General features: G+C 36.4%; 1 protein-coding gene across 5 annotated transcripts in view; it reads right to left on the reverse strand.

The window, feature by feature from the left end:
* The window catches only part of LOC124153676 (nuclear factor NF-kappa-B p110 subunit), a 37,295-nt gene that overhangs the window by 9,400 nt on the left and 14,111 nt on the right, over positions 1-13,784 (reverse strand). For all 5 annotated transcript variants that reach the window (XM_046526980.1, XM_046526978.1, XM_046526981.1 and 2 more), the window contains 6 exons: positions 10,869-11,070; positions 8,645-8,759; positions 8,086-8,326; positions 2,399-2,571; positions 1,323-1,436; positions 132-251 (listed from right to left, as the gene is read on the reverse strand). In XM_046526980.1, the coding sequence (XP_046382936.1) occupies positions 132-251; positions 1,323-1,436; positions 2,399-2,571; positions 8,086-8,326; positions 8,645-8,759; positions 10,869-11,070 (965 nt within the window). The remainder of the gene's footprint in view (positions 1-131; positions 252-1,322; positions 1,437-2,398; positions 2,572-8,085; positions 8,327-8,644; positions 8,760-10,868; positions 11,071-13,784) is intronic.

Raw genomic sequence — 13,784 nt, forward strand, 5'->3', positions numbered from 1 at the left:
TACTCTAGTTATGAATTCGAAAAAGCCCACAAGATGTGCAATTCACACTGTGGCCTTATAGCCTGAAAAATAAAGCAATTCATTAAACTATGTACACCTAAAAAGGATAAAAATGCTGCCACCAAGATTACCTTTGGTTGGATAACTGGCTCCTGCTCACACTGTTGAATTGGTATTCCCTCATTCTCTTCATCATCCTCTTCACCACTTTCACTCTCAGCTTTCTTATCTTCTGCATCTCCTACAATATTCTAAGGACAGTAAGAATAGGAAATAAGTCTACAAATTGACAATACAAATATAAAGTAAAGTGTAAAGTCAGCAGTAGAACTGAAATTTTGATTTCTATAATTATAGTCTCTGAATACTACTAACAATTTTTCACTACTTGAAATAAAAAGAGTGTATGGTTGCTTGGAATCGGATACCACATTCAAGGAAATATGCAAACTCTTTTCACATTCAAAATCAAGAAAATTAGCACAAATTTGCTAAAACAATACCATGTGAATGAAAATCACAACAATTGCATAAAGGCGTCTTCATTCTCTAGTGATTTGTTACATACTCATTAAGAGGACAAATTACGCTCAGTCATTTTTTCTTTCTCACAGAATACTCACAGAATATGACAACAACCCTGAGCATGTCAATTGGCCGTTTTAAAAAAATCAGAAAAATTGGGCAACATTTTCTTTAATTCTTTTATCCCGGCAACAGCCATACATATTTGTTCTCGGAATGAAACCTCATTGATCATTATATCGATTGATATATCTATATTGATGTGCTGATTAATAAGACATTTAAAGATTACTATAAGCAGATTTCTATGTTTTACAGTTGAAACTCTCTTACTTCCAAGATAACACACATGAATTTGGTTAACTTTTGGAAGTGGAACTTAAGCAAAAATGACTCTCCTATTTTGGTGGTAGATGTGATGCAATTCAATTTATTGCTCTGATCAAATTTGGCCAATACAAATCATCTGGAGTAATAGGATCAGTACACGGCAAGGGAAATAAGGGCTCCATTGATTTCAAGCGGTAATTTATGAATTGTCTTCAGAGATCAAGATGAATATTCTTAATTTGAGCAACATCATCTGCTGAGTGAATACTAAAATACAACTCTGCCAATAATGACTTTTTATTCCATTACTACATGCCAATCTCGGTACAAAAAAAACCTCCATTAAAAAAATACCTTCCAACCACTAAGAACTTTGTTATGAGGTTTAACTTTACAAGAATAATAGGTTAACTTCCAGCATAAAATGTGTAGAGGATAATATTGACTGAGTAAAGATCACCACTTACCAATTTTTCCCTCAGAAGCTTGGAGAGTTCCTCACAATTCTTCCCTTTTATCACACTGACCAATTTCAATGCATTGACTCCTCTTCTATTGCAGTAATCCACATCGATTTGAGGCTATTAAATAAAAAAAATAATAAATCACCTTGAACAACCTCTTTAACACAGCATTAAACCTTGGATCTTAACACATTCAATGCCAGCCTGATTTTCATGAAAGTCGTCAGAATCGGCCGATAAAATAAGAAAGAGAAATAGAGAGAGGTTTCCACGCCATAACTTCCATTCAAATACTGCTATTTGCAAACGGCACACACGGGTCAAAAGAGGGAAGTTTGCTGAAGGCCAAGCACATGATCGTAAGACTTGGAAGTGCATATTAGTCACGTACGGAGGCGGAGAAAGGGCTCCCAGCCCGACCGGCAGTTGACGTGCTCTGTATCTCCGCCTGGACTGGATCACGTCAATTGACGAGCTCCGCGCTGAATGTGTTAAAACAAGTGTCCACATTGCAAACATTTTGGAATATTAGTTTTAACACATTGAGAAAAAATATAAAATGCATTCAAAATTTAAAAGAGAGGTGAAATCTATTCTCCATTCAGTATTCATTGTATCAGCATTGTTATTGATTTTATAAGTTTATCCATAAACATTGGCCAAAATACTGGAAACATGCCACGTTGTAACCAAAATGCTAAATTTAAAATTCAATGTAAACAGCTTTCAAGCAGTGTCCTCTTGCCTAGTTCATTCTATTCATCAAGCATCAAGTGAATCAAATGAAATAGCTGAAAGAGCACTTGGTATACACTATGACTTCCGAGGAGACCATAAAAATGACCTAATGGTTGTGAGCCAGCCTCTATTCTTCACACCGCACCTCTCCTGAAACTTTGGAGGCCATGTACTAAGGGCTCTAACTGACTGCTTGCGTAACCATTGCATTGGTTGCTTCGTTAAAAAATATACGTGGTATAGTAATCTGATATCAATCTGAGCTGGCAACTGGAATAATCTGATGAACATATAAACCTTGTCAGAATATACTTTGCTATGAATTATTTTGAGAAACTCACATGGGAAAGAAGAAGCTGAGTGACTCGGATGTTATCTGCAACCACAGCCATATGTAAAGCTGAACAACCTCCGTGGGCATCCAGGCAATTAACATCACAATTGGCTGCCAATAAACTCCTCACTGCCTCCACATCCTCAAAATCCACAGCCAAGTGTAAGGGGGTAAGCCCAGCTACACAAATGTAAAATATGACAAAGTGTAGAAAAATATGCCTTCTTGGCTGCTACCATGTGAAGTGAATGCTATGGATGCTACCATGAACAGTGAAGCAATGGAACCCTATTCAACAGAATGCCAAGAAAAATTGGCAAAAGTGAAAAATGGAAAAAATGCTGTACCATAATAAAAAATATGTAAATCCACTTCAAAAACCCAAACATGCATTGACAAAGGATTAAAAATATTGAAAAATATAGATAATATATGTAATTATCCAATATCAATATGAGTGGGCAACTGGAGTAATCTGATGTGCCCGTCAGGGACCTAAACCTTGTCAGAATATAGTGGGAAGTACATATAATAATTGTATAACAGCCTTCAAGAAGCACTTGAATTAGGGCTAAGGCAAAAGTAGTAGGCTTTGTAGACATCTTCATCACAACTGGATGAGAAACGAAGACCTCAAAAGTATCTTCAGCACTCTGCTATACTCCAAAGTAAAACTAATTACTTTGGTGCACCACCAGTGTCAAGTTTTCTTATTACACATTTTCCTTAGTTAATGCTTTCATTATTCCCTATCTCAACCAATTGTAAACCACTAAAATCATTTTATTAAGGTTTTGTTGCATCCATAAACTCCCTATCTTGGTTTTGCAATTGAAAAGGGAAACCAAAACACAAATCATTCTGGCTAAAATGCAAGGTAAGACTATCACACACAAATGAACTCATTTGTGAAAGCACCACCTATATTTGAATTACCAGTCTCTTTATCTGAATTCACAGCACTAAGAAAACGCATCACCACATTGCTCTCAACTCAGTACAGTCCGCAACATTTATGCCCAACTGTCAAGCAGAATATGTGGGGATTTGAGTGCATGAGATACATCCTCCTTGAATCCACAACAATAGGGCTCAGGATTAGTGCTGTGCGAGAGTCTTGTCTCGGCGGTCGAGACGAGAATTTCATTTCTCAGCATTGTCGGGACAAGACTCTTGGCGTGGCGAGAGTCTCGCCTATGTCGAGAGTCTTGTCGAGAGTCTAGAAGTCTCACCCCTTCGAGATTTCTCGATACCGGTCGAGACTCCCAGGCAAAGCGAGAATTTCTGATGAATACTGCAATCAATCGATGATAGAGTTTACTAAGGTATCCCTTACGACTTTTACAGTTTTATTTACATTATAAAAATATTTTATTTAATGATTTACCCTCTGCATCCAATTTTTTAAAGAGTGCACATGATGCTAATACAGTTCCCAACGAGGGATTAAAAAAAAAATTATTTTCCTCTTCCTGACCTCAATATTTAATATAAAATTTGAATCTTGGCGTGTAGGTCTTTTGAAATGTAAATTTTGCCGACGTTTCCGTTTATTTACAAACCATTATCAGGGCTTTAAATGAAATTGAGCATATCATTTTGATACATAGGCATGTTAAAGGGTTACATCAATGTTCCTCATTATAGTAGTATAATTAAAAAGAAACATTCACTTGTAAATTAACAAAAAAGAGATCATAGTCTAATTCTATGTATATAATTTTATATATCTTTTTGCTATGTTTATCTTTGGTAACTAAGATTCATGGTTACCTGTCAATTTTGGTTTGTTAAATATTAAAATATGCTTCAGTTGTCAATGTCAATCTTATATAACAACTATTTTTGGTTTTCGAAATCAGGGTTCCCACTCTACCCGAATAATGAAATTCACAGCTTTTTCCAGGTTTTCACGGTTATTTTTCAGGTTTTCAAGGTTATTTTTCAGGTTTTCACGGTTTTTTTTCAGGTTTTCACGGTCTCAATTTCGCTAAATTCACGGTCCATTAATAAGCCAACAATAAGAAAATCACTGGCCGTATATCAACAGAAAATTAACGTACGCGACAAACGCCGTGAATGTTAACACCGCAATGAAAAGTGATATCTGTTATGACGTGATCTATCGTTTGCAAAATTCAGGGCCGACTGAAGGACCAGCCCAACCGCGCTCTTGCCTGGATGCCGAATACCCTTCGGACCTTCTTCCGTCCGGACACCCGAGGTCCTTTTTTAATTCCTCGCCGAGAGATTGTTTTTTGCGCACGTTGTTATTACTGCACAGTAACCGAATTTCCCCCACCCCAATCTTTCTTATTTAACGGAAAATATTTTATTTAAATTGTTTATAGAATATAATAAATTGATTCTTTCTTATGTAACGAAAAATATTTTATGAAAAATGTTTATAGATCATAATAAATCGAAAAACAATTTCATACACCTTATTAGCACAAATGTAAGACGAACACGATTCTAAGACTACCCTCCTTTTTTGGAACTCCACTAGGGAAAATATTTTTCCTTATAACGATACGATTATAAAATGAATGCGGAAAAACGATCAATGCTTCATTTTTTTGGTAGGTTGCCTATGTCCCAGGAAACGCAGGATTTTGGCGAGTAATTAAGATATTCATTAAAGGTTTCAAACAATATTTTAGATAATAACAGGAATAGTAGTACTTTATCAAGACACATAGGTCATATTGTTGATTCGACCCATATCTCTTTCAAATTCTGAAGAAAAACGCCACCTCACTAAAAAAATGTTTGCTCTCCACTCGGCATTTACACTGCTATTATGAATTTCAGTCTCATGTATTCAAGAGAGCAATGTGCATGTTGTGCCTAAAACAACCACATTCGCCGGCACAGTGACTGGTTGTGAGATGGATGACGAAGACCAAAAATAGTCTATTACTTGAATTGTTCCAGTCTAATGAATATATTTTTAATATAATTGAGGTAGTGTGTAAAGCGTGAACAATGTTGCGTTAATCGTCAGTGGCACGCCCACATGGATCTTCGCCTTCATATCTCTACTTGTTTTCTCCAGGTAGCTCACTCTACTCCCCCACCCCCCTACCGTCATGTGCTAGCGGACAACCCAAGGCGCTCTGCAATATTCACGCGCATCTAGCCCGGATTCCTTTCTTCGTGTTCAATTATTTTCAGTCCATCTCTTAAAGTTCTCAATAGTTTCTTCGGAGGGGCCATGGATTAAAATTAAACTAGTGAAAATGAAACCTGACTTTATTAAACCCACATAGAAAACACTCGGTGGTTCGAAGTCCAGCCACCCTGGAAAGTAGGGAACCACTCGAACGAGGTGAACTTCGGAACTGATGCTATCGCGTACGGGGGTACGCAGAGCATACTGCAGAAGGCTAAGCGTGACTATATGACTGCGCCAATGAAATTTTTTACCCTAAAGACACCATTCTTTTCGTCACCCTTCGTCAGTAACTCTGACAAGTGAGACTTATATCATAACTCGTAAATTGATAACTGATAACAACCTGATATCATGTTTTCGGAACAAAATGCCGAATTAACTGCCGAGAAGCTCAGCTACGAGGATATCGCGTTTCGCCAAAAATCACCATCGTATTTTTCAATCTATTTCCTTGCTTAAAATACGTCCGTTTGTCCTCGTTTTTTTTAATTACGTGCAAGTTACTAACATTTCAATCTAATAAAAGCATAATAGCAATTGCTGAATATCATTTTTAAATACCTTTTGGGCTAATAGGTGACTTGTTCTCGTGTAAATCGATATTTTTTTCGATGCTAAGGTCTTCGTAAAACCATCCCTGCGCGAGCTGGGACCTTTTTTTATTTTGAAGAAGAGGAAAGCGTCAGAAGGGGGGAGGCGAATGCTGAATGGTAGGGGATAACGGATCTTGGGAAATGCGCTAAAGTTACTTTCCCACGGCACTGAGCTTCTCCCAATGGTAGTTCCATCTCTTGAGGAAGATTCCAACTATGTGCTTGTCGTTATTAGCCATAAATGACACATTGTATTTATTTCGTCTCATTTTCGTCAATCGATAGATGCGGGAAAATTATGAGTCGGAACCACCATCTTCAAACGATCAATGCGAGAAACGATACTTCGGGGAACGATAGATGCGAGAAAAAAATACATTGTCTATAAGGAACTTTATTTGGGACCAGAAACGGCGAACGATCAATGCGGGAACGATAGATCGAGGTTCCACCGTATAACTTTTCTTTTGAAAGCGGCAGTGTAATGACTTCTTTTCTCTGCTATCGTAATACATACTCTGAAACCATAACTGTATCGATCTCTCAAATCAGAGGCAAATCATGTTCCCTTCATACCGTTGCTCTGGGAAAAATGGAAGGACTTTGTTGCAGTTTAGAGTAGTACTAGTAGCAGTAGAGTCGCCCGGTTCAAACGCAGGGAGCGTAGTGTCCACAGCGCATAGCAGGTTGTCAAGGTTAGCGGTCTTCCAATCACAGGATTGAGGGTGTTGAATAAACGTTCAAATTTTTTGACACAAAGGCCATCTAGATTTAGTTTCGAAAGTGGTCGCTGCAGCCAGTGGGTAGCCTAATTGGGTGGAAGGGGGACTAAGCAGTGACCGAGGGAGGGGAAACCAAGCCAGTCGAGGAAAGTAAACAAGCTGATGAGAAGTGGTGTCATATTTCAGGAGGGAGGAGAGAAAAGGCCTGCGCTGGGAAAAGATGTTTTTGTTTCTTCAGGCAACATTCGTTCCCACGCTTTTCTGACACATGCGAAGATGCTCGCCATAATGAATAGAAGTGCACTCAGTACGAACGACGTTGAAAATTTCTGGGAAGGTATTATTATCAAAATTGAGAGATTTTTAAGGTTTTAGGACGAAATTCACGGCTTTTTCCAGGTTTTTTCACGAAAGACGAAATTCACGGCTAATTCACAGTTTTAAGGTTTTCACGGTTGAGTGGGAACCCTGGAAATGTATAAGATGTCTTTAAATAATCTTTTTGTTAAATTATTTTCAATGTAAAATAGAAATAGTTTTATTTTTTTCGAGTACCCGGGAGCCTCCATGGGTGTCGAGAAATTTCGAAGGGGCGAGACTTCTCGACTCTCATCAAGACTCTTGACCCACGGGAGACTCTCGCTGTGCCGAGGGTCTTGTCCCGACAATACCGAGAAATGAAATTCTCGTCTCGACCATCGAGACTCTTGGGTGGTCGAGAGTCTCACACAGCCCTACTCAAGATACATTAAGGGAGTGACTACATTTGGAGAAATACTATAATATGTTATAATACATAATGTAACAATAAGAAAAAATAGAAATTAAAATAATCCTATCATAACTTTCAGTACCTGAAATCATAAAGCTAAAAAATGAATTATGACAAAAATAATGTCACTTTCATTGGTTTTTAGTGATTATAGTCCATAGTAGGAGCATGCAATATTGCCACTTGATAAAAGAAAAACTACACTCTAATGAAATTTAGGTTACCTAAGGAATGTGAATACACCACTTTTGATAAACCCATTCAGGCAATGAATGACAAAGATGGACTTAACAACAAAAATAGGTTAAAAAGTGAAGGGGACTTAAGCCCTAATGATTAAAACATTCAAATTCTATTAATTCAAAAATAAATTTTTGACAGGGGCAGTGAAATATTATGTATAGCTAGTTACAGGGAGAAAGGACAAACCTTCGTTAGCAACATCAAGGTGGCTCACTAGAAACTTGGAGTTTATGTAGTTCTTCAAATTAAGGAGCTCCACAAGGGATTCATTGTTGATATACTCCTCAGATGGATTCTGGTTGGCTAGAACAGCCAAATGGAAAGCATTATTTCCTGCAATGTTCCTCAATCCTGGGTTGGCTCCAGCTTGTAACAAGAGTTTAATCTTCTCCACATCATTGTGCATTATTGAGAGATGCAATGGAGTCTGCAATGAGAATGTAAAACATACAGCCAAAATCATTACTCATGAAAAAGAAATTCCAAGTACTGATAGAAGCTAACATAATAGCATTATTCTTACAGATAAATTTGCCCACCTTACAATGTCATTTGCCTTCATTCAACTATGAAAAATAATATGACCCTGATACCCAATCCAACACAAAACTCACTGCAGCAAAAACTTGTTCCTTGGAAAAACATTCCATATGCCGGTCAGTTTAATATCACTCACTCTTTCTTTTGTGGTTGGTCTGAAGACAAAAATCAGTAGTTTCAAATGCTACAAAAAACTTTTTCTTACCTCAAGAAGATCATTAGTCGAATCAATGTACTGCATTAAGCTGTGTTTCTTGAGCAGAATTAATAGTCTCTTCAGGAGAGTAGTGTGCTGATGTGTAACGAGCAGATGCAATATCCTAGGAAACAGATGAGAAATGGTTATTCATTAATTTTTCTTGCGATATTAACATTTTTCATTACACAGCAAAGTTCCAATTTATAAGGCTTGAGTACTACATTCTCATTAAGTGAGCATGAAATCATAGTCCAGTGATGGAAAGGTTTTTATAGCAGATGATTTTCCCTTTTTAATGCTGTGAAACCTACATTTCTTAGCACAACATCAGGAGAGCTGTAGAATACTCTTTAGAAAATTTTAAAAGTTGAGTTATAGGTACATAAATTCCTGTGCCCTATGCTCCATCTTATTGATTGTCATTAAACAAAATTAGGCTATGCAAGATGTATATTCGGAATATTAAAAAAATACAAATTTTCTTATTTGAACTGTCAAAATGATTTTTGTCTTTGCAAAATAATGACTGAATCTAGAGCAAGCTGAAACACATGAGAAGCATGCTAACATAAAAAAGAGCACATATATAACAACCTAAAAAATAGTGGGCCACCCTTTGATTTTTCCGATGGGAGGATGTCATATCTGAAAGTAGAATTTAATACTTGCATTGTTGAAAATTTTGAAATATTTGTCTAGAAGTGACACACTGAGTACTTCTGCAATACCTACTGTTCTAAGTTGCATAAAATATTACATAGATTATTTTACATGCAAATAAATGTATTACATATGTACTTATTTCTCTATTATGGAAACTGGTACACACTATACCTAATAATTTGAGGATACATAAATACGTTCTTCATTTAACTCCTCCTTTTGTCCCTAAGCAAGAAAACACTGAAACTGGAATTTCCCGAACCTATCAAGCAATAAACTTATGAAATGCATAAATATTTTAATTCAGCCAGAAAATTATTAGATTCACAACAAATAGGACTTTCAGGGTTCATAACAACTTCCCATTTTTGATATCCCAGGCTTTTCACTGATTTCTAAACATATTTTTTTTTCATTTCTCTCACTTACATCCATCGCAAAGCACTTTAGTACAGCGGTTTTGGAGAAAAATGCAGCAAGTATCAAAATGCAATAAAATTGATTTATTCCAGGACTGCATCAGATTCCAGTCAGAATTAAAAAACTATTTCTTATTTCCTGCGTAATTTATATTTATCTACGTGAAATTGCTTTATAAATATAATTTAGCCAGTTCAAACAACAAATTTGTAAGATTCAAGTAGTTTTATGAGAATTTTTCTGGAAAATATTCTTGAAAAAAATTCGAAAGGCTTCATTCTCACGTTTTCAGAATGCTCGTGGAGAGCAGAAGCGAACGAGGAGTGTGGATTTGGGCATGTTCTAGAGGCATCGCTAAATGAAAGGTATACATTGATGAACTGACATTTGCTGCAATAGTAACAATAAAAAAAAATTACGCTAGTAGAGGCAAAACCAACTTTCCATGAAGGAGCCTGGCGCGAAAGGGTTAAGGAGACTTAGGTATATGTTAAACTTTTTCTTTTCTACCCTGCCAAGACCATTTTTTTTAAATAAAAGTCATACATTTATGGTCATTAGGAACCCATAAATAATCACTGTGAGCTAGTAACGGATTTTTCAGCTACATTTCATTACTTCCTGAATCTTTAATGCTATTTTTTGTTGCCCCTACATGCCAAAACATCTCTTCAAAACCAAGAAAACTCTTCCAAGACATTTTCCCAGCGGTTCGACGATTCATCCTATGGCACCAATATTACTATCACAACACTATCCTCGATACATCAGACATATTGGTTAATTATGTCCGCACTTCCATTAGTGATTTGAGTGTCGAATTTTCACCTTTACACTGCATCTCCGACGTGTTTCCCTGACTAGAATCTAATTTTACAGACATTTCCTGACTTCTGTCTTACCACAGACTGGTATAAACCCTGAGTTATTTATATTCTTGCATGTTTCCACATGAGCTCCCCATGCAAAATAAGGAAGCAAAAAACAGAAAAATAGTATCATCCCGGGTACTTCATTGAAATAAATTTAACTCAAAAAAGAGAAGAAAAATTTAATGAAATTAAGAAAAAGACTGTAATGTGCATGGCTCATGTCCGATGCAAAAATTAGCTGAAATACAAAAGAATAATTAAAATCTCATGCTTACATGTTTCCTTCTGTAGTGGATTTCTCCAAAATCTTCTTCAAAATTTCCTTATTTAGACTCAGATCGACTATCTTCTTCAGCATGGCTATCGAAAAAGGATACCTTGTGGGTTTATAGCTTGAAACTCTAAGTGAGTTGTTTTTCTCACTAGTAGACTTTTTCTTTATGGGTTCTGATATTCTTTCCTGTTGATTAGGTGAAGCTGAAAAATTAAAGCATAGTCAATGAAGCACTCATAGCTAATGAATGTGCGATAGTGTGTGTGAAATTCTTCTTTCGAATATCTTATATTCAAAAGAAATTTCATTTGCTGACAGATAAGGCTTGTATGACTTGTTGAATATTATAACCAAATTTTCAACTATCATTCCCATAATTGGACATTTTATCCTGCGGTGCTTTTGTTATTTTCATACATGAAAGTGAAAGCTTAATATGCAGCTTCATAGTAATTCATAAAAACAGAGAGACACCTAGATTTATGAATTTTTTCGCAAACTTTAGCATTCCTAACTACCAGCACTGTAGAATTGCTCCCCATAAAAGAAGAAGTTTGTGGAATTTTGTTGGAGTGTCTGTTTTGTAAAAGCAATATCTTTTTCAGTGTTTTTGCAAAAACTAAAATTTTTTAATTGGATTTGTAAAGTAATTCAAGACTAAATATTTGCTATATTTTAAAGAATGTATTGTTAAGCTTTTAAGTATTTTAAGCAAACTTATTTCGTGAATTTCAGTTCAAGTAGCTAGTTGTCTGCTTTTATAACATGGTGAGCATTTCATGCTCTGAAGTGTCAACCCAAGCAATAGCTTCAACTTCCAACTCAATAATGGAAGGGGAAGTTGGCTAAAAGAAAGAGAGAAAAATTGTCTCTATTCAGCTTAAAGTAGAGCTGCAAATATTGGAATGAGATATCAGTGTCAAACATTGCTAGGAGTATGCCATCGGATATTAGACCATACATATATGATACCAATGGATCAAATTTAGCAGTTCATCACAGAAATTGATTCATGGGCTCGAATTTCTAAAAGGAGTGTTAGCAACATTGAGCTGGAATCAACAATTACGAGTCAAAGTTTTATATGACAGCACTATCAAAAAAAAATTCCAAGTTATAGTCAAATATGACTGTTTCTAACATGAAAACACCTTCATATTTTGTGGAACCACAGCCAACTCCTTCGCTAGCCAGTATATTTTCAATTTTTGACCTCATAATCTTAACTAAAATTGGGCAACACTTTTCCATCACTTATGAAACTTTTCCAGAAATAAAAAAATCTCAAACAATCTACAAGGTTTACCAGTTTTCCCTTACTATCACCATGTTACTAATCAGTTGCAGGGTTGCCCACTTCAAGTAACATTATGCATACTTGCGTAACGTTTATACACCAGAATGTATAATATATACATTCAAAACATACAAACACAAATATATAATAATCTGGTAATACATGGTCTGGAATCAGACATTCTGTATTATTGACTTTCTATAATTTACAATTCAATTAACAGTACGAAGGCCATGTCTGATTATAACTTGTATGCAGTGGAACCTCATTAAAGCAAGTACGGGCTATTGCAAGCCACCATTACAAGAGATAGCCGAGGCACCGTCAATTGACCCTATGATTAACATGTAAAAAAAAATTCGTTTTTATGAGGCCCTATTGGTGCTGGCACTCGCCATAGCGAGAGTTTCCATCGCCGGAAAACCTTCACCTGGAGTCCCTAATCTCTGTAATTACTGGCCATCTGTTAGAAATGAAGTTAACATGGAGTGCTCAGTCTCAAATCCATGTAGTAAACCGTCATTCAATAAATAAGTAGTTCATTTTGGTGAAAATATTGTGGCATTAACATTCGCAAATGCTCGATCTTCTTTTGTTCCTAGGGCGGCAGAATACCCGCACGTCCTTGAGTTGCATGAATAGAGAGCATTTGAAGGTCGACACCATAGCCAAAAAATGAAAAATACGCCTGAAATGAAAATAATGGCAGTACAAGAGGGGCGTAGTTAATTTATCTTCCTATTCGCTCTTCACAATTAAAAAAAAACTAAAGCGCCCGAGGAATGCAGATCAAGAATAGTAGGAAGGAGCTTTGTTCAGGTGGTTTTGCCCACTTCAATCTGTGGGAACTACTGAGAAAGGCTTTTGGCTTAAGGTTTCGCAAATGGCTATGTATAAGGCTAAAGCGGAGTATTTCATTCATAGATTGAGAATCAAGAACTTGGAGAGTTCGGAAGGTTAGTTATACTAATTCAAAGCACGAAAGTGCTACCTCCCTTCATAATTTTTTGTGATGCCTGCGGTTTAAACCCCAAATCGTGGAAGAAAGGACGGAATATCTTAAGAAGCATTCCCCGCGTGACATAACACAGACAAAGCGGAACTCTTTTACAACCTCTCCCCGACAAAACCCTTGCAGTACAAGGTATATCTCGTTCTTATTGCAGTTCTCGTTTTTATTGCAGTGCCATGGATACACTATGTATTATCATGGAATAAGATTGGAAGATTGGCATTATTTCAATGACGTCGTGGGCGTAACACTCGAAATGGACCTTTTCTTCGAAACATCGGCAATTTCAATTACATCATTATGCAACCTTAGTAAACTTTTTAACGTAGATAATGACAATATTACATTGGATGATAGAAAAGGTCTTCCCAGTCAGGATCGTTCTACCATGGTCAGGATTTTCTTCCATGGCTCTACCACCTTCACTGTTTTTGTCTGCAGAAACAAATGCGATTCGTTACTTAACATAACTGCTGCGTAATGTACAGGAACCATAAACATAAACCATTGGAAGCATTTGAGGCATTAAATAGCCACGATACAGTTTTATGAGTAATTTTTTAAATTTTCAGCAGAATATACTAAAATAATAGAATGATCACGTTAAT

Source organism: Ischnura elegans, chromosome 2, assembly GCF_921293095.1.
Source record: "Ischnura elegans chromosome 2, ioIscEleg1.1, whole genome shotgun sequence".
Classification (NCBI taxonomy): Eukaryota; Metazoa; Arthropoda; class Insecta; order Odonata; family Coenagrionidae; genus Ischnura; species Ischnura elegans.